Consider the following 20,450-nt stretch of genomic DNA (forward strand, 5'->3'; position numbering starts at 1 on the left):
TCCAACTGAGCCACCCAGGCGCCCCACTTTTTAGCAATATTTTTAATTTTTTTTTTTTCAACGTTTATTTATTTTTGGGACAGAGAGAGACAGAGCATGAACGGGGGAGGGGCAGAGAGAGGGAGACACAGAATCGGAAACAGGCTCCAGGCTCCGAGCCATCAGCCCAGAGCCTGACGCGGGGCTCGAACTCACGGACCGCGAGATCGTGACCTGGCTGAAGTCGGACGCTTAACCGACTGCGCCACCCAGGCGCCCCTTAGCAATATTTTTAATTAAGGGGTGTACGTTGGATTTTAGACACAATGCTATTGCACACTTAACAGAAAACAGTTTAGTGTAAACACAACTTTTGTATGCATGAGGAAACCAAACAATTCATTTGACTCACTTTATTGCGGTGGTCTGGAGCACAGCCGGCAGTATCTCTGAGGTGTGCCTGTACTGCTTTCTACCAACTGCGTTCTTACAGGTGCAAAGATCTTACGGATTACAGATGCTACGTCAGACTCCCTGCTTTCAAGTTCCAGCTCTACTACTCAGCTGTGCCATCGCATGCAAATTACCTAACCGTTTTGTGCCTCAATTCCTTACCTGTAAAATGATGATAATAAAGGTACATACGTCGTTGGTTTTTGGAAGGTTTGGCTGAGTGAGGGAAGCGCTTAACGTACCTAGAATATCTTCTAAAACCTAAGCTTTGCAACAGAATCACCTGGAGGGCTTGTTAAAACATGGATTGCTGGGTGCCTCCCAAGAGCTTTTGCTGCAGTAGATCTAGGCTGAAACCGTGAATCCGCGTGTCTCATAAGCTCCTAGGTGCCCATGACGGTGCTGGTCGGGAACCACACTCTGAGAACCACTGGCTAAGAATGATGCCTGGCATGCAGTAAGCACCTAGTAAATGTCAGCTGCTATGATCTTTTCCTGGGCTCTACTTTCTTAATTCCTGAGCAGCACATTTTATGCTCTGGTGCCACTCAATACCGCCTTCCTGTAGAATTCCCATCTGAATTCCCATTCTAGACTCCCATTCTACCTTTGGTGGTAGTGTGGACCCAAGATAAGCTGCACCAGCATCACATGGGGGCTTGTTCATAATGCAAGTTCTTGGGTCCTGACCCACATCTATTGAATCAGGATTTATGGGGGTGAGGCTTAAAATCCTGGGCTCTAACATCCTTCCAGGTGATTGTACTGCACACCAACTCTAGGCACTACCGCTCTAGCAGAAAATCACCACGACCACAACAGCTCTACTGAAGGCACCTAGGGAGGCAGGACAGCCTCAGGTCCAGAGTCTAGTTTTTGGTTGAGCTGGAGACCTGGCTCAGCTTCTTGGCCGCCTGTGGCCTTACAGGACTTACGACATTTAAAGCAAACGAAGTGCCTGCACATGATACCTGTTCAATAGATGTTAGCTGCCATTATTATCTCTTTATCATCGTTACAATGTGTCCTGTCTCAAAATGACTTGAGGTAGCTTATAAAAAAAAGACACAAATACCCACGTGCACACGGCAGCTAAAACAAAGTCCCCTGTTTAAGAAAAGGAAATAAAAATGTATCTCCTCACGGAGAGCACAAGGGTTGAAGCTGTCGTTGCAATGGTCTGAACTTGAGTTTTGAACTTCCCCGTGGGCCAAAGAGGGGAAATGCAGAGGATACATGGGTCCCACTGCCTGCAAAGGGGAAGGAGACTGGCTGTCTTTCATCCCTCTGCCACATGACCGCTAAATCTAGGAGACTTGGATCACACAAACCTCCGCGCCAAGGCCTGGGCTACCAAGGAGGGAATTTCCTCTAGCAGCGCTTTATGTACCTGTTTCTTTAATTAATTCTCATCAAGAGCCACGGGCAAAATCCTTAGATCCCAGAAGATGAGAGACGTTACACTCACTTTGGGTGCCGAATATCAGGGAGAGAGCGATTCAGGGAGATTTTATCGCTGACGTAAATGTTAAATCCATTTTCTCGGTACGCCTGATCCACTCGCTCAGCGTCGGTCATGGGGTAAGGTCTCCCTTGTTCTCCATTTCCTAGGAGAAAAGAGCAAAGTCAGTGTTGCTAACTGAATGGGGTGGGGGAAGAAGGATGAAAAATATAATTAAGCCACAGAGGTAAAACTTTAGCCTTGGATACAGAGCGGACCTCCAGATTTTGTGAGGTTGGGGTATAAAGGGGGCAGGGGAATGAGGGTTTATTCAGCCATGGCCATGCCATGTACTTGTCCTCATGTAATGCCCACAGCAAGCCATCAGGGTGGATTTGTGAACCCTGATTCTACAGATGGATAAACTGAGACTCAAGAAGGTTATAAAAGCAGGTCTGTGGGCTCCAAAGCCCATGCTTCCCCAATCCGCCAGGGGCCCCAAACACTCCTGACCATGGATCCTACCACTGGGATGGGAGGCCAGGTCTACTTAAGAGCTGACCAACCACAGGCCAGTCACACCAACTCTCTGAATTTCAAATGTGAAGTTGCATCCATGACAGAATTTATGAACGATAAATCACTTACACTCCTGTGAGGAACAGGATTACTCTCTAGGCAAGGCAGACTTCATATGCAAATAAAAATGGCCACAAATGATAAAAGATGCTTTGATCTTTTAAGCCAGCAAACAATTAAGATCTGTCTAGCCTAGGCCAGGATTACCTGAAAAATGTTGCTTTGAGTCATGGATTTGGGTGGATAATGCGCTAGCTGTCCTTTCTCTACACAATCCATTTGGGGAAAGAGACCCTGATGGTCCAGGAAATTATTCTCTGGGTTCTCAGGGTGCAGATGGTGAGTATGAATGTCCACACCAACCCCTGCAATAACAGCCCAAGAATCTGCAATGGGAGAGAAATGGTCATAAAAGCAGCTGATTAAAAATCACCTCATCTTCTGGAGCCTGTGGTCTGAGCAACACCCTACTTACTTTGCAAAGTAAACACTGACAACATCAGCTTGATGGGAAGGTGCAAGCTGAGAGGTGGGGCCAAGGCCTGTGCCTACAGCCTTGTGGCTCCAGCCAGGTGAGAGAGAGGACGCCGCCATCTTGCAACGCTCCATGAGAAGACGCTGCTGCCTAGTGCCCAGGCCAGATTCCGCAAGGGACACAAATGCAGCAAGCAGAGAAAGAAGAGCCAGAAGCATCTGCCTGGGGAGGGAAGTTTCAGGAGTGGGTACCGGGAAGCAATTCAGAGCTCAGGCCCTAGAATCCGGCAGAGTACAGCTTAAGGGCCAAACCTGCCACTCCCAGCAATGTCACCCTGGGCATGCCATTAGCCTTTCGATGATCAGGGTTTGCTCTTTGTACTAACAGGGATAAGAAGGGCCAATGTAATGACTAAGGAGACAATGCCACGCCAGATGCCTGGCACAGAGTTCACACTCAACACAAGCTGGTTATTATTATTCTTAATACCGTTTCCACTGCTTACTCTTTCCTTGCTAGTTAGCCCAATGTTCTGATAATTCTGATATATCCGTCTGGAGAATCAGCTCTTTTCAAACGTTTCCTATCCCAGCTTAAGCGGAACCCACCCCCACTTCATTTTAAATCACTGGCTTATAGAAAAATGCATGTCATGTCTTTAGATTTCCCTGACCATCAGTTATTATATTAGCTCTATTTGGAGGCTTGTTATAGTCTGGGTTTTTTTTTTTCATAATGTAATCTAAAAAAAAAAAAATCAATAGTGGTGGGGCCTTTAACTGGGATGAAATGAATAAAATACCAATCCCTCTATTTGTACAGTGCTTTCCAGCCTTGTAAAGTTGCTTCAAATCTGTCCCTTTCCTTGTCACAACAACACCCAGTCCGTGGTGTCGGGGCTACCCTCCTGACCCCTAAGTCCAGGCTCTCTAGAGACGACTCTCCACGTAATTTCTATATACTCCCCCCGCCCCCAACCCTTCCCAACTCCCTGGTGTAACAGGAACTGCTCCAAAGACTAATTAGCCAAAGAAAACCTGAGCTGAAGCCTGCTAACTCTGTTCAGTCTTGTGGCTACAGAGCTGGGTAGGGATCGACTCTGTCCTCCAGAGCTGGGTTCAAGTCCCAAGCCTGCCTCTTTCTCACTGTGTGACTGCAGGCAGATTACCCTGCGTCTCTGAGCTATGGGCCCCTCCTCGTCAAACGGGCCACAAAGGGTGACTTGGGGTTTCACTGAGAAAATGTGCAAAGTGTGCAGCACGGGCCTCCATGCTCACTGTAGGTGTTTAATAAATGTTGGCTCTTATCACGACTGCTCTTCATTCTAGTGGCAAAATACCTCATGAGGAGGAGACATCTACTCCCCAATAAAGGTAGTAGGGACAACTCTTGAAGGCAGTGGACCTGATGGTGTGAGTGGAGAAAGGGGTCAGCTAACAGGTGAAGAGGGGGACCCCCAGGAAGCAGGGGGAGGGAGGATGGTAAATGGAGAGGGAGGCAACAGGAGGTACAGACATGCCTGCTAAACACATACACACACACACACACACTTCACAGGACCTGCCAGCCGGCAATACCGCTGACCATACCTACGCGCTGGGCGTCCCTCCTGATGGCTTCTTGGTCATGCCAATCCTTCAGCTTTTGCCCATCTCCCAGGAAAAATATCTTCTTCTGCTGATTGTGGGAGCCCTTAAAAAAAAAACAAAAACATAACAACTGTGAAAAAGAAGGAAAGGGGAAATAAATTTAGTAACAGAGTCCCAGAAATTGCACTACCTATGGGACGTGTTGGTTTTGACTGATGGTCTGTCACCATTTGTTCATTTATTAATTCCCTCAATATACCTCTGTTAGCACTGGCCATATGCCAGTCAGGTGGGCAAAGGTCAGAAGGATGACAGGTACACATGTCCACCCTCCTGGAACTACAAACCGGCAGGAGAGAAAACAGATGGACAGACCTTCCTTTCCCCCAAGGGAGAAAGCAGTAAGTGTGACTCTGTCCAACAGAAATCTAACGTGAGCCACAAATGTGAGCCACACATGTAACTTTAGATTTTCTAGTATTCACGCTAAAAGAAAAAAACAAACAAAAACCAGATGAATTAGGTTTGGTAATATATTTTATTTAACCCAATATACCCTACCTAAAATATCGTCATTGCGAAAGTACTAGGTTTGAAATCAGGTGTATTTCGTACTTGTGTTCACCTTAATTCAGACCTTCCCAGGTGCCCAGTAGTCACAGGTGGCTCGTGGCTACATACTGGACAAGGCAGGTAAGCGAACCTTACTTAGATCAGAGGCCTGGAGACAGGGCCCCAGGTGTTCACTTCCACCTGGGAGAACCGGAGATAATTTCACAGACGTGAAGGCATTTGGGCTAAGCTTCAGGTAAGCAGAAATGAGAGGCAGGGCATAGACTTCCAGGTGTGGTGGAGAGTGGCCACAGCTGGGCTGGGCCTGAGGAGCTCTGAGCACAGAAGCAGAAGCCAGCTCTTGGTCACCTCTACAGTCCCCAGAAGAGCCTAGTCCCCAAGAGGGTGAACATTTGGCCAGTGTGTGTGGAGTGTATGAACAAGCAATTGGATGGCTGAAAAAAAATGGGAAAATACAGCGGCCACAAGAGAGCAGCCCTCTGGGGCCAGGCTCTGAAGGCATTTCCTGTGTCTGGGAGATGAGCCCATCCTGGTGTGCCCATTAGGAAGTGGTTTCCCTAATTAAAGGAGTTGCATGCCACTGTCTGGGGTCATCACAGGGCACCAGATGCTTCCCCCCATGCCAACAGTGAAGTCTAAACACTTGGCCCCGGGGCTCAGTTAGAGCCTTCCCCAGGTAACGCTGCGCTGCACGGCTGTTTAAATGTCTTCCTGTGTTCACAAAAATGAGAATGGCTTTCCACATCACCTTGCCCATTAAAAATCTTGCAGACTTGTTCTTGCCACTGTGGCATGCAGGAGGCAACAGTCCTTTTTCCTATGTAATTAGCTACGAAGACCCGCAGCATGTGACACACTGCGACATTAGCACTAACAAGAAGCCACCAGAAGAAAATCATCCCCAAGCCAATTTTTTAAGTCTCTGGCTGATCCTTGTGTTAGCAGATTTTCCACAACGGCTCAATATCCTTACATCAGCTCTAATGATAATCGCAATCCTTTGCATTCATTCCCTCTCCTACGGACCTCTCTGAGTTGCAAGAAGCAAATTCTGAAAGTTAGCATGCCAGATGTGTTGGTCAGAGAGGGAAGGAAAACTGTGAAAACAAAGGCCACGTGCCTGCAAACAGTTCTCGGGGCTCTCAGAAAACACAGAGGCTGCGCTGGAAGCCCCTTCAGCAAGTTTCCACTGCATTCAGCTACATTTCCACAGGAGACACTCAGCGCTGCTTTGGGACGAGGGGTTCGGAGAGGAGGAGCTTGGCCCCCTTTGAACCACACCAGCAATGCATCTGTCTGTTTTCTGTACCAGGATTCCATGCGGTATTTCATTTTAAAAAGGCCCTCTGCTGAAAACAAACCGACAACCAAATCTCCTAATAAATGAACAAATACAAGTGGAAACTGATCAGGGCCACATCTCCATTTCGAAGAGCAGCCAAGCCTTGGGGTGGGTCAGGCGCCTGCCCAAGAAATACTCCATCACTGAGATGTCAAGAGGGATGGGTCAAGGGCTGTTTAGCAATGTTTTGTCCAGCCCTCCCTCCCAATTCCTTTTCCTTCTCCTGCTACCCAAAGACTGGAAACTTCAGGTGACTGCTCAGCTCACTGGTGGAACCAAGAGGCTCTGCAGACTGAGGCCACCTAAATGGAAGAAGCCCATCTAAAGAGGTTCTCAAAGTATGAGCAGCACTGCCCCACCTGGGAACTTGTGAAAAATGTTAATTCCTGGGCTCTGGGCTCTGCCCCAGTCCTCCTGAGACAGAAACCCTGGTGGGGGGAGGCCCTAAGATCTATGTCTTAACAAGTCCTCCAGGGCGCCTGGGTGGCTCAGTTGGTTAAGCATCTAACTCTTGATTTCAGCTCAGGTCACAATCTCACAGCTTCGTGGGTTCAAGCCCTGCATCATGCTCTGTGCTGGCAGCATGGAGCCTGCTTGGGATTCTCTCTCCCTCTCTCTCTGCCCCACCCCCCCATAACACACACACACACACACACACGTCCTCCAAGAGGTCCTAAGCCGTTCTTGAGTTTAAGAACTACTAGTCTCGAATAAAGAGGCCATAATCCTGCCTGCTCTGAGCTGCTCAGACCAAACCTGGGCTCTAGTATCCAAGTTGAACGGATTGATCATCAAAGGTCACAAAAACCTTAAGTATGGTCGCTAGCAAAAACAATCTGGTGGGTTTTGAGGTTTGGTTTTGTTTTTGTTTCATCTTGTTTCTTAATTGCCAGTGCGGCGGTGGGGGGCAGGCAGGGAAGGGAGATTTCCTATTGTTCTATCAAGATTTTTGGCTTCTCTTGAAAACTCAAGACATGTCAATGTTCAGGCTGAGTTCCCTCAGCTCCTCAGCGGGGAGTGACAAGAACTGCCCTGCTTAGGTGAGGCAAGCCTCTCCAGCTTGCCACAGTCCCTACCATTCCTTACTGCTTTTCATCTGGTTCCCATCTCTCATTTGTGTCACTTGCCTGGCCGCAGTGAGTCTGAATATTGCCTCAATACACACTATTGTATAATATACGATGTACAGTGCTGCAATTAGAAACTGTGTGTTAGTAGGACTAGGAGATGAGAAGCCATGGGGAACACAGAAGGAGTTATCTTGTTCTCTGAGGTCCTGAGGCTAGAATGAGTGACAATGGCAGGGGGCTTCGCTCAAGGTAGAGAAGAAATTCCAAAAGTTGGATCGTGCTAGGATGAAACAGGACCAACTAGGAGGAAGATATTAGAGGAGGCCAGGAATAGGATGCTTGATAGTTCATCAGGATGTGAAAGAGGGGACTCAAGGCTGGATTGGAGCTAGTGCTTCTCAAAATGAAATCAGCAGGGGCGCCTGGGTGGCTCAGTCGGTTGAGCGTCCTACTCTTGATTTCAGCTCAGGTCATGATCTCATAGTTCGTGAGACTGAGCCCCACATTGGGTTCTGTGCTGACAGTGTGGAGCCTAAATGGGATCCTCTCTCTCCCCGTCTCTCAAAAAAAAAAAAAAAAAAAAAAATTAATGTGCAGTGCGATCACAGAGCAGGGGTGGGAGATCTTGTTAAACACAGATTCTGATGTGGGGACTGAGACTCTGCACATCTAACAAGCTCCCAGGTGATGCTGATGCAGGTGGTTCATGAAGGACACTGAGTAGCAAGGGCTAGGTGACCCTTAAAGGACATTTCAAGAGTCTAAAATTCCACAGAGGGCTCTGTTTCCTCCATCTGTTCATCAAAGTCTTCCCTCGACATGGGAAATGCGGCGCGGGATTGAATCACACAGTTGTGACCTCATGGAAGTAGGCTCCTTGAATCTTGTTCTCAGAATGAACAGTGAATTGCTGAACTGACAGGGTAGAGAGTTGAGGTTCCAAAATTCTGGGAGTTTCACACCCTCAGCTTCTACGACCTGCACTGCCCTTTGCTTTTATGATGTTTGGCCTTCTGGAATGCTCTGTGGACAGGATCTATGCTGTTCAGGTGGTCCCACTGGCCCTTCCATCTCCCTAAGCAAAGAGGACGTCAGAGCCTACAGACACAGGGAGTTCTGCACATCTAAGCACATAGTTATAGAGAGTCCTCAAATATCCAAGCTAAGCAGATACTCAGAATCAATTAGTCCACTCCTCCCTCATTTTACAGATGGGGAAGCTGAGGCCCAAAGAGGCCCAGCTACCCAACCAAGGCCACATAAGCAGGCAGGATGATAAGAACCATGTTCTCTGACTCCCAGGCTAGTCTTCAGTGAAGAGAGTCCTTGTGTTGTGACCTTGGACAAGGTCCAGAAGCCACAAGCACCCTAATTTTCCCACCTGGAAAATGGAGACAGCACTACTGACCCAAAAGGTACATTCAGATGAAGTGAGAAATCATAAAAACAGGATGCATCCCAAGAACTTCCAGAATTTTCACATAAATTGTGGATATCAACTCCTCTAGAATTTTAAGAATCTACTGTAAACTGACATCTTCTCCTCAGATCACCTGGATACAGAACTCAAAGTTTGCTATTAATTGCTTCACAGTTAATAGGTCCGAGCTTTCAGTAGGAGAAAATTTAGGTTTCAATCCTAAAATCACAGAGTTTTCAGTGCTCAGAGGGTTCTTTTAATCCTATCCACAAACCTGAACAAAAGTTGTGGTCAATTTCAAGTGGTTCAGGACTCTCTGAGGTCCATCCATGGAAACCCCACAGACAGACCATCCAAATTATCACCAAACGTTTATCAAGACCTACCCTGTGCCAGGCATTGGGGATACTGGCAGGACAACACAAAGCCTGTACAAATGTTAATGGGGGCTTACAGCCCAATCAGTCTCTCTCAAAGGGTGGTTCTTGGGAGGCCTGGGCCCTCATTATAGATGTAATTTCCTGGCCCCACCCTGAACCCATTATATCAAAGTACCTGGGGGTAGGGAGCCAAGATGTGTTATTTATTTATTTATTTATTTATTTTTTGAGAGAGAGAGAGAGAATGCACAGGTGGGGGAGAGGGGCAGAGGGAGACAGAGAGAGAATCTTGAGTAGGCACCACATCAGCACAGAGCCCAGTGCGGGGCTCAATCCCATGACCCTGGGATCACACAGCCGAAATCAAGAGTTGGACCTTCAACTGACTGAGCCACCTAGGCGCCCAATGTGTTTTTAAACACAATCCCCAAGTGATTCTGATTCACAATAAAGCTGGAAAAACCACTTGTCTCAATGTAGCTGTCTCGCTATGAAATCTGAGGCTAACAGAATAGAACAGATTTTCCCTAAATTCCTTGGCTTGCCAGCCCCAAAGCCCAAACCAGATCTGGCTGTTCCCTCCCTGGGACAGACTGTGAGCCTCTTGAAGGCAGGGGCATCACCTGTTTTGGTTCATCAGCGTGCGTTCTTAGGCCAACACCTGGTCCATCTTAGGCCCTCAATAAATACCAGCTGAATGACTGAGGGCTGCTCATCAAAGGGGCAGGCTGCCTAGTTTAATGACTCAGAGCATTCCGGCTCCAGAGTTGGAAAAACCTAGGTTTCACTTCTGGGGTAGGTGGACCCCAATTTCCCTGACTGATAAATAGGGAAAACTAACAGAATAACCATAACCTGTGGGTTGTTGGGGAGAATGAACTGAGCTAATCAATACAGAGCATCTAGCTCAGTGTCTGGCACAAAGTCAGGCCTTCTCGGTAAAGGGGGCCTAGTAATACATTATTTTTAGAGAAAGCTTATCACCCGGTGTTTATGATAGCTACGTCTGGAGGAACAGAAGAGGGCGGGAATCAAATAATAAAACCATAAGCCCTGTAGACGCAACCTATGTAACACCTGAGCTGATGCAAGTGGCCACTGCTGATAACAGGATTTAGAGAGTCTCCTCATTCACAGGAGGGCATGTACCCAGGTGGAAATTCTTCAGAAAAGAAGAAAGTTCCTAGTTAAGAGTGGCAATCTGCAATAGAAACAAATGTCACAGGACCCTTAGCAACAAGAAAGGCGTGGACAGCGCTTCTCAAAAGACAGCAATTCCTCCGCAATAGCAATCACTTAATATTATGCAAGCAAGCATGTCTGGATTTTCAATCCAGGGCCAACTGTAAATTTCTTTAATTCTACAGACTCGAACATTTGTCTGTGAAAGCTGTGACTGCTTTCCTTCAGCAACCATCTCTTGCCCTTGGTTTCCAGAGGTCCTTTTGCCACAGGAATCAAAGGGGCTGGGAGGGAGCATGGAAAGAGAGGTGAGGGAGAGTCTGTGGAGGAGACTGGCAGAATTAACGTGGCAATCCCATTAAACAATAAATGGGAAATGGATTTCGACTGGCTGCTCTAAATAACTGCTTCTGGTATCTGCGTGCTTTTACTTAACATTCCACGGAAAGAATCGATTAGTGTTCAAACAGCCACACACTCACACACACAGACGGAATTTTAATCTTTTGTTGAATCACTATTTAGCGTGCCTGGCACCCTTCGGAGGGCAGAAAGAAAGATGGTGAAGCAAGCCAACTGTGTTCTGCCCAAGAAGAAAGATCTATCAAAGTGCACTCTAATCCCAACATTGCAGACTCTGCGACTCCCACTCAGAGGACTCTGGCATCCCTCGTTCAGCTGGCGAGTGTCTTCAAAACACGGAAAACGGGTGATACGCTCCAAAACAGCAACGCCCAAAGTCAAACCGAGAAGGTCATCTGCTGCAGCCAGGGTCTGAAGACATATTACAGACCAGATTCTGCTGCAAATTTAACATGGCTGCTCCCCCTGACCCTCCTTTCACCCACCCAACTCTACAAAGGCACTGGAATGATTTTGCTTTGAGGTTTAAATGACTCTGTATAATTCCAAACGTTTGTTTATCTGCTAAGTAGATTATTCTAATAACCTTCACACACACACACACACACACACACACACACGCATACAGCAAAGCATTCTCCTCAAGGTTGCCTGCAAGGTTATACTTCAAAGAGGGCCAGGTACAGCTTGATTTACTGAAAGCATAAAGTTACTTTAAGCAAGGGAGTTTGGACAACTGGATAAATGTACTTCCTTTATGAGTTTTGAGGACATAAGCTGGATTGTTTTTATTTATTCATTCATCCAACAAATAAGGATGACTCTGTTGGTAAATCAGGGACCTACTATGTCCAAAGAACTGTGGGGGAGACAAAGATAAATAAGATAGTCCCTGGAATCAACAAATAGCATGGATATGTGACAAGTACCTAAGAGGAAAAAACACACAATACTAACATAAGGGCGCTGAAAGTTGTACGGATAAATTCTGTAGGTATTTACAAGAACCAAAGATTAAATTCTACCTGGGACAATCAGGCAAAGATTCCTATAGAAGCAGAGTCTATGAGAGTTGCCTGAAAGGATGGGTAGGATTTTGACAGGCAGCAATGGGGGGGGGGGGGTGGGGGGGGGTGGCTGTCAGAATCTAGTTGGAGGGAAAGCATTACAAAGAAAGGGACTTCATGAAGTAAGGGACATGTTTACTTAACGGCAAAGAGCTTGACTCGGCTGGAGTGAGTAGAGTACAAAAGAGAGTCATGGGCCATGAGGCCAGGAAGTCTGAACCGGACTCTGAGCACCTTACACTGGAGCTGTTCAGCAGGTGGGAGCCACAGAAGGTCTCTGAGCAAGGAGCAGGTGGGGGTAGAGCTCCAAGAATAAAATGTTACTACCTATCCACTTGCAATTCATCTCAGAATCCTCCTCTTCCTGGAGGATCTTGTTTTCATTCAGAGGAAAGGTTCCCTCTTTCTGGCCCAGGACCACTCTCCTTCCGGCATTCCCTGGGTCAGACTTCTATAGGGCTGACCTTACCCCAACCGCTATCTGGTAGGCTGCTGTTCAGAGACAACCTGCCTTTCACCATAACCAGTACCAAGCTGTATGAGACAACCATGAAATGTAAAGGGCACTGTCTATGAGGGATGAAGACACTACAGCCCAGTGACCACGAGACTGCCTGAGTCTGCTGAGCGCAGGTCAGGTGCATCTGCTGTTCCACTCAGCAACTGTCCATTTTCCCAGCTCTGATAACTCCGCAGTCTCGATGCCAGGATGTTGGAATCTGAAATCTAGAAGGGGCCCCATTTCCTAAGAGGGCAAGGTCATTCACAGACAGGAACCACCGTTTAAAAAGGCTGATTCTGTACTTTCAAAGGCAGATCCACTTGTCCAATTCACCTTTTGTATAGATGGCTCTAGAAAAGGTCATTTGCTACTTAAGGTGTGAAAGCTCATTAAGAGACTTTTTCAAGCAGCAGAGAGAAAAATAGCCAAGATATTTGTAATGTCTATTATCTAAAGGGCAAATGGAATCTTTAGTAACTTCTTGCTTCCATTCTAAAAGAATGACATCAACTTGTACTATTTTCTTCAGAGGAAGTTCCCAAATGTTTTATCACCTGGTGTGTGTGTGTGGGGAGGCACAATACTCTGATCCATAATTTTATAATGTTCATTTGAGTCTCTCACCCACCCATCCACCCACTTAAATGTTTAATGAGTACAAGCACATGCTAGACTCTGTGCTATGTGTCCAGGATATTGGGGAGCAAGACAGACAAGGACCCTGCTCTTATAGAGCTACAGTATGGTGTGTGGCAGGGGGGATTATACACTTTAATCCAGAACCACAAATAAACTGGAACAGCTACAGTGGTGTGTGCATTAAAAAAAAAAAAAAAAAAAAAAAAAAAAAAAGTACATGGTGCAAAAATGTTCCTTTCTTTCAGATCAGATCAGGAGGGTTTGATCCCATCAGCAAGGTTAGGGGAGGCTTCCCTGAAGAAACAGAGAGAGTATGATTAGGAGTTAATTCAACTGAAAGAGGAAAACAGAGCATTCCTGACGGAGGGAAAAGCAAGGCTGTGCAAAGGCCCTGTGGCAAGGCACAGATGAAACACAGGTGGGACTGAAAGAAAGCAGTGTGTGTGGCACACGGACGAGGAGGGAAAGGCTGATGGGGATGAGAGGTGGGCAGGTGTAAGGATTTTGTCTGTCCCGAGATTTTATATAATAGGAGGTGGCAAGATCAGGTTGCATTTGGCAGGCTGTGTTATAGCCCAGTGGAGAAGGGATTAGGAGACCAAGAAGGGTAGAACTAAGGGAGGAGGCTCTCACAGCGTATACGTATAGGCAGAGATGATGCCAGCATGGGCTAGGAAGACACAAGTGGGGATGCACACGGACAGATTTTTTTTTTTTTTAACAGAATCACAAGGGTCTATAGTCCGCAGGTCTATAGTCCAGAAATGCAGGCTGAGAACTCTGACACTTGGGTGATTTAAGTTTGTCTTTAAGGTCCATAAGCCCAAAGTCCTGTCGATGCAGGTGGGGTTGACCTGGGGTCTGAGCCCAGATCTCCCTTGGTCTAGCCTGGTGTTTGCCCCATCACATGTTACTTTCAAGTTTGAATCCTGTTCATGGACAACCAGTCACAAAATCAGACCCTAACAGAACTGTATCATCTGCATAGTAACCTTCAGGAATTGCATGACACATGGTCAAAGAGAAAGAGAAACAAATCGTAACCAGGGAGGCTGGCGATCCTCCCGTCCCCAAGCTCAGTGAGCCAGTGCCACGGATGGTGTCCCTAGAGGCCTAGTTCTCTCTAGTCTCTGGCATGTGAGCACTTCAGTGCTGAGTGAGCCTTCTCTTGGAAGACAAGTACTTTCACTACCTCAGAAGGCACTGCGATGACTTCAACTGAAGAAATCGTCATCGGTGTTATAGCCAGGGGAAAAAAAGTCCTGCCTAAACTGGACTTTTGAGAGGTGGTTTGTCATTATATTCCATGGGCAATTGTCAAGGGCCATTCTGATTTTATGTTATTTCCCCCTAAAGTGGTGAGTTTATTATAACCTAACCCTTTTGTAAGATGAGACTTTACTATATTATTATTGTCATTATAGCCACTTTGAAGATGACAAAACTGAGGCCTGGAGAGAAAATCAATAGGAAAGTGCTTTGCAAACTGCCAACCACCCCATGAGCGTAATCATCACAGCTAATGGTTCCTTCCACACACATCTGCCCACTCCCTCCCACGTCTCAGAACATAGTCCGTTCTCGGGAAAGAAAAACTCGCTGGAGTGAATCATACTTCTGTGCCTTGTTCACAAGGGGTCTTGCAAATCCCAGTCTAGCCAGTAAGTGATCAACCACAGGAAAGCCTCCAGAGTGTTCTCAGAGGCTCGGTGGAGGGAGCCCAACAGAGGGTCACTGCCCTGCTCTGCAGAGCAGATGTGGATGTGTATGGAGGAAGGCGGGCAAAACGAGGAGCTGCATACAAGGAAATTTCTTAGCTTTCAGGGGTGGAAAAATGGCTGCAAACACATCTTATTGGTCTCCTGCTTGGGGAATGAGAACTGAGACACCAAGCAATTCAGTACTTGCTCTATTAATAGGACTAATTACAGTCAGGATCCCCTATACTCTGAAGACAGCACAACCCACTGTGTAACAGCACCTGCTTTGGAGTCAGAAACACCTAGGCTTGTGTCACAGTTCTGCTTCCTTGCTGTGTGACCTGAGGCAGGTTACATTGTTTTCCCCAAGTCTTGGTTCCTCAAACATGAAACGGGGGATATGAATAGTATCTGGCACACAGGTTCCTGTGAGGAATACATGAGCTACAGCCAGTAAAGGTCTTAGCAGAGTTTGGTATTTAGGAAGCACTAAAAATCAGAGCCACCATTATTAGTTATTATTTGGATAGTACTCTGCAATCGACAAAGCATCCTTGCATACGCCATCCTATTTCTTCACCACAATCACACCAGGATGAAGGCAGCATCATGAAGTTATCATAATGTTCTTCCTTGTGGATCCCAGACTCTGAGAATCCTCTCAGTATTGTGCTCCAAGTGGCCCTTAACAGTCAGCCGGCAATGACCAGAAGACAGGATGTATCCGCCATGCCTGCCTTGAGCTGGAAGAGTGAATTCCCAAGAACGCCTGGTAAGGTGTGGGCCACTGGCTGACTTCTACCGTCTTAGAGCTTCAGGCTGCTGACTGTTCACTGCTTGCAAAGGTCCCCAGGGCAGTGGGGAGGGGAAAGTGGGAAAATCAGGTGACTGATGGCTCTCCCCGCCTCTAGTGCTGCCCTCCCCTCACCCACAACTGCCAGGGTCTTCCCATGTGCCATGCTCAGAGTCACAGAGTCTAGGTGCTGAATGGGAGCTGAGGTTCTTTCTGCTCTGTTGGCCCACTGGACCCAGTAACCCTCTCTTTGCCGTAATGCATGGATGGTCCCTGAGACTGGCTCGGGCACTTAGGGGAGTGTCTCCGTACAGATGGCTACGATTATTAGAAAACTCCTTTGGGTACTTAGCTCCTTGGGCTCTTTCTTGGCCCCAAAGGAAAGTCTCTGATGGACTATGATCCTGGCCTCGTCCATCTGCCATCTTGGAACCTCTAAACTCTTCTTCATTTCTCTTGGGGTGGGAACCAAAAAGGGCTCTGAACCTCCTTGAGTGGTATCCCCACCACTCCCCCCGCCCCTACCTCGCTCTCACTCTGGCATTCTTGTTCTTACACACTGATCTCTTAAGACATACAGTGCCCCAGGCAGGATACATGAGGTGTAGACACAGCAGCGCACAGGATGGTGTTCTGAGAATACACCACTTTGCTATGCAAGTAGACACCCCTGTAGGAACAAATCCCAACTCTCAGGGGCGGGCCTTCCCTGACCTCCTTGACTACATCATAATCTCTAAGTGTGCCCTGATGGCATCCTTACTGCTCCTTTGTGATTTGCACATTCATTTGGGTGATTCTTTCATTATCGTCTGCCTCTCCTCAAACTGTGACCTCCATGAGGGTAGGAGATAGGAATTTTTGTTAAATGAATGAACAAATGAGCAGAGACATCTTTTGTTTTCTTTTCTAGATAAAGGAAAGTCATCCATGATCACAAATGTCTACTACAGTCCCAAGGGATTAATACCATAAATGGGTTCTGAGGATTAACTTTATCCTCTTGACTGAAAGGTTTCAGGTCAACTTAATGGGTTCCAAAACTAAAGAGAGCTGCTTTGCCTGGATCCTAAAGTGATTTCTAAAACTTTATGTTCCCCAGGAGCTGTTCTCTTTTTTCTGTCACAGTAATCGGAATTTTAGCTGGGAATATGACTTCTCAGCATGCAGATATTTCCCAGACATCCTTGCAGCTAGCTGTGGCCTGACTAGGTCCTACCAACGAGAGGCGAGTGCAGGTGCTGTGTGGCATTCCCCGGAACCCACCTGAAGAAACCTTCTTTCCTTCTGTGTTGCTGCCTAGAATGCAAGTGCCACTGGGATCATGAGATGGAGGGCCACTCCCTAGAGATGGTGAGGATACTGGTGGGAAGGAGCCCTAGATTCCTGAAGACTTCAGGGATTGGAGCTGTCACACCAGCCCTGGACTGCAAACCTCCAGACCTTCTTCTCTTGAGGCTTGAAAACCTGAGAAATCACTTGGCGTGAGACCGAAAACCCTGAAGGAGGATCCAAAAGACCTAGTTTTCAGACTTCTGGCTCTACACGTACGAAGAGTGGGACAGTAGGCAGGTCCGTTGTCTTTCTAGATCTCCATTCTTTGAATATAGAATGGAGGTCAAAATATCTGCCCACAACATGATTATGTAAAAAATGCTAAGGAATCTATAAAAAGGTAGAACTAGTGAGTTCGGCAATGTCACAGGATATGAGGTTAACAAATGAAAATCAAATTGCACTGCTAAATACCAACAATGAAACATTGGAAATTCAGATAAAACATACCATCTACAACAGCATCAAAAATATGAAACACTTGAGGGATCAATCTCACAAAAATATGCAAGACCTAAATACCGAAAACTACGAAAGAAATCAAAGCTCTAAATAGAGAGATACATCATATGTTTATAAATCAGAAGACTTGACATTGTTAAGATGTCAATTCTCTATCTGTGGACTCAATGCAATCTTTGTAGAAATTGATACGCAAGGGACATAGAAAAAGAGCAACAGTTGGAATGCTTAATATCCACTAATTTCAAGGCCTGCTCTGGGGCCACAGTGACCAAGGGAGTGTGGTACTTGAGTAAGGAAACACATGTGATCAATGGGAACTGCATGGAGAGTCTAGATGTATCATCAGTTGATTCTGAACAGAGGTGCTAAGGAAACTCCATGGAAAAGGATAATCTTTTCCACAAATGGTGTTGGAACAACTAGATATCCGTATGTCTACATATAAACCTCAATCCTTACCTCACACTATACACACAAATTCACTTGAGATGGATCATTGACTTAAACATAAGAGCCAAAACTATATAATTTGTACAAGGAAGTATGTGAGCAAACTTTAACAACCTTAGTTTAGGGGACAGTCTCTTAAACAGGACACAAACAGCATAAAATATGCATAAATTGGAATTCATTATAATTAAAAGCCTTTGCTCTTTTAAGGGCAAGCCATGGACTAAGAGAATATATTTGCAAGAATATATTTGATGAAGGACTTATATTCAGAATGCACATAGCATATGTTCCAGCTCAACATCATTAGTCATTAGGGAAATGCAAATCAAAACTACCATGAGAATAGCCAAATCACGGAGAGAGCCCAAATGTCCATTAACTGATGAATGGATTAAGAAGATGCAATGTACACATACACAATGGAAGACTACTCACTGATGAAAAAGAATGAAATCTTGCCATTTGCAACAACATGGATGGAACTGGAGGGTATTATATTAAGCAAAATAAGCCAGTCAAAGACAGATATCTGATTTCCCTCCTATGTGGAGTCTGAGAAAGTTAACAGATGATCATAGGGGAAGGGCATGAAAAATAAGATAAAAACAGAGAGGGAGGCAAACCACAAGAGACTCTTAAATACAGAGAACAAACTGAGGGTTGATGAGGGAGGGGCAGTGGGGGGTGAAGAAAACAGATGATGGGCATTTGTTGGGTTGAGCACTGGGTGTTACATGTAAGTGATGAATCACTGGAATCTACTCCTGAAGCCAAGACTACACTGTATGCTAGCTAATTAGAGAATTACAAAACAGGAAGACAAAGCAAACAAACAAGCAAACAAACAAACAAACAAAAAAAACCAACTACCATGAGATACCATTTTACAGCTACCCAGACAGTGATAATTTTTAAAAATGGAAAATAACAAATGTTGGCAAGGATGTGGAGAAACTGGAACCCCTGTACAACTGGAGATTGTATGAGAGGATACAAAATCTCACAGCTACTATGGAAAGCAATTTGGTGGTTTCTCAAAGGTTAATCATAGAAGTATCCAGATGACCCAGCAATTACACTCCTAGGTACGTATCCAAAAGCACTGAAAGCAAAGACTCACACAGTTGTTGTTGTTGTTTTTTTAATGTTTATTTATTTTTGAGAGAGAGAGAGAGAGAGAGAGAGAGTATAAGTGGAGGAGGGGCAGAGAGAGAAGGAGACACAGAATCCGAAGCAGGTTCCAGACTCTGAACTGTCAGTGCAGAGCCTGACACGGGGCTCGAACACGCTAACCGTGAGATCATGACCTGAGCCAGAGTCAGACACTTAACCAACTGAGCCACCCGGGCGCCCCTCACATAGGTATTTTTATGCCAACGTCCACTGCAGCATTATTCACATACCCAAAAAGTGGAAATGAGTCGACTGTTCCTTCATAGACAAAGGGATAAACAAAACACGGCACAGACATACAACAGAATATTTTTCAGCCATGAAAAATTTGATACATGCTACAACGTGGATGGATCTTGAAAATATTATGCTTAATGAAATAAGGCAGATACAGACGGATGCATATTATATGATTCCACTTACATGAGGTATATAGAATAGGGAAACTCATACACACAGAAAGCAGAATACAGGTTAACAGGGGGAAGAGGGGAGTTAGTGCTTAGAGGGAGTCATTGTTGGGGATGATGAGAAATGTTTTGGGTACAGTGTTAATGGTTACACAACATTGTGATGTCTTTAATGCCACTGAAATATACTCCCACAAATGGTTAAAATGATAAATATTGTTACATACCTTTTACCACACTAAAAAGAGACACCTCCCTCCTTCTCCCTCATCTCCCACAGAAAGCTAATTCTTCCAATTTTCAACCCTTACATATTCTAATGCCCCCCTGGAAATTTACAATGGATGTTAACATACTTAGGCTCTGTAAAGTGTCACAGAAAAGAGAGCTGCCTAGCTTTGTGTAATCCAACATTTCACAAATTTATTTGATGAGAAGTTCCCCCACCCACCCACCCCCGCCTGCTCGCAAATGATTAGCATCCTGGGGAACTCAGGGACCTTGTTTTGAAACGCGATGCTAATGACAGGGTTTATGAGGAAGAATACAACACGATTCCTCCCCTCTGCAATGTGCAGTCAGTTTTTTGGTTTTTGCTTTGAAGCACGTAGACGTGGAACAATGACGTGAAGATTTCAAGCTGACATACTGACATGGAAGGAGGGAAATAAAGTTTATGATAATATAAGATTCTCTAAAATAAAGCTTCAGTCACCTACTGAGGCATCTGTCATCTGTGTCTACTAACACATCCATTCATCCAGCTATTCATCCATCTGATGAACATTAATTGTGCAACTACTATTTGTTGGCTCTGGGTTACATGCTCCAGAGACTATGATACATAAAAGACACAGTTTCTGTCTATGGTAGAGCCAGATTTGAGATCATTTCCTTCTAAAAAAAACTGCCACTGAGATCTAAAAGAACAGCCATGAATTATTCTAGAATAACTGTTCTGGAAACAGCTCTGCAGAGGGCACTGAAGGATGAACATAACGTGGGCTGGTGAAGGCACCGCAAAAGCAGAGGTGGTAAGGTTGTCCAGGAATGTCCACACAGAAGAG

At 45.8% G+C, this 20,450-nt stretch overlaps 1 protein-coding gene across 1 annotated transcript in view; it reads right to left on the reverse strand.

Annotated features, from left to right (window-relative positions):
* GALNT10 (polypeptide N-acetylgalactosaminyltransferase 10) overlaps window positions 1-20,450 on the reverse strand; it is a 224,150-nt gene that overhangs the window by 127,290 nt on the left and 76,410 nt on the right. The window contains exons 2-3 of the mRNA XM_030328732.1: window positions 4,517-4,619; window positions 1,901-2,039 (exon numbers count right to left, since the gene is read on the reverse strand). Coding sequence (XP_030184592.1) covers window positions 1,901-2,039; window positions 4,517-4,619 — 242 coding nt within the window. The remainder of the gene's footprint in view (window positions 1-1,900; window positions 2,040-4,516; window positions 4,620-20,450) is intronic.

Source organism: Lynx canadensis, chromosome A1 (assembly GCF_007474595.2).
Source record: "Lynx canadensis isolate LIC74 chromosome A1, mLynCan4.pri.v2, whole genome shotgun sequence".
In the NCBI taxonomy this organism is placed as follows: Eukaryota; Metazoa; Chordata; class Mammalia; order Carnivora; family Felidae; genus Lynx; species Lynx canadensis.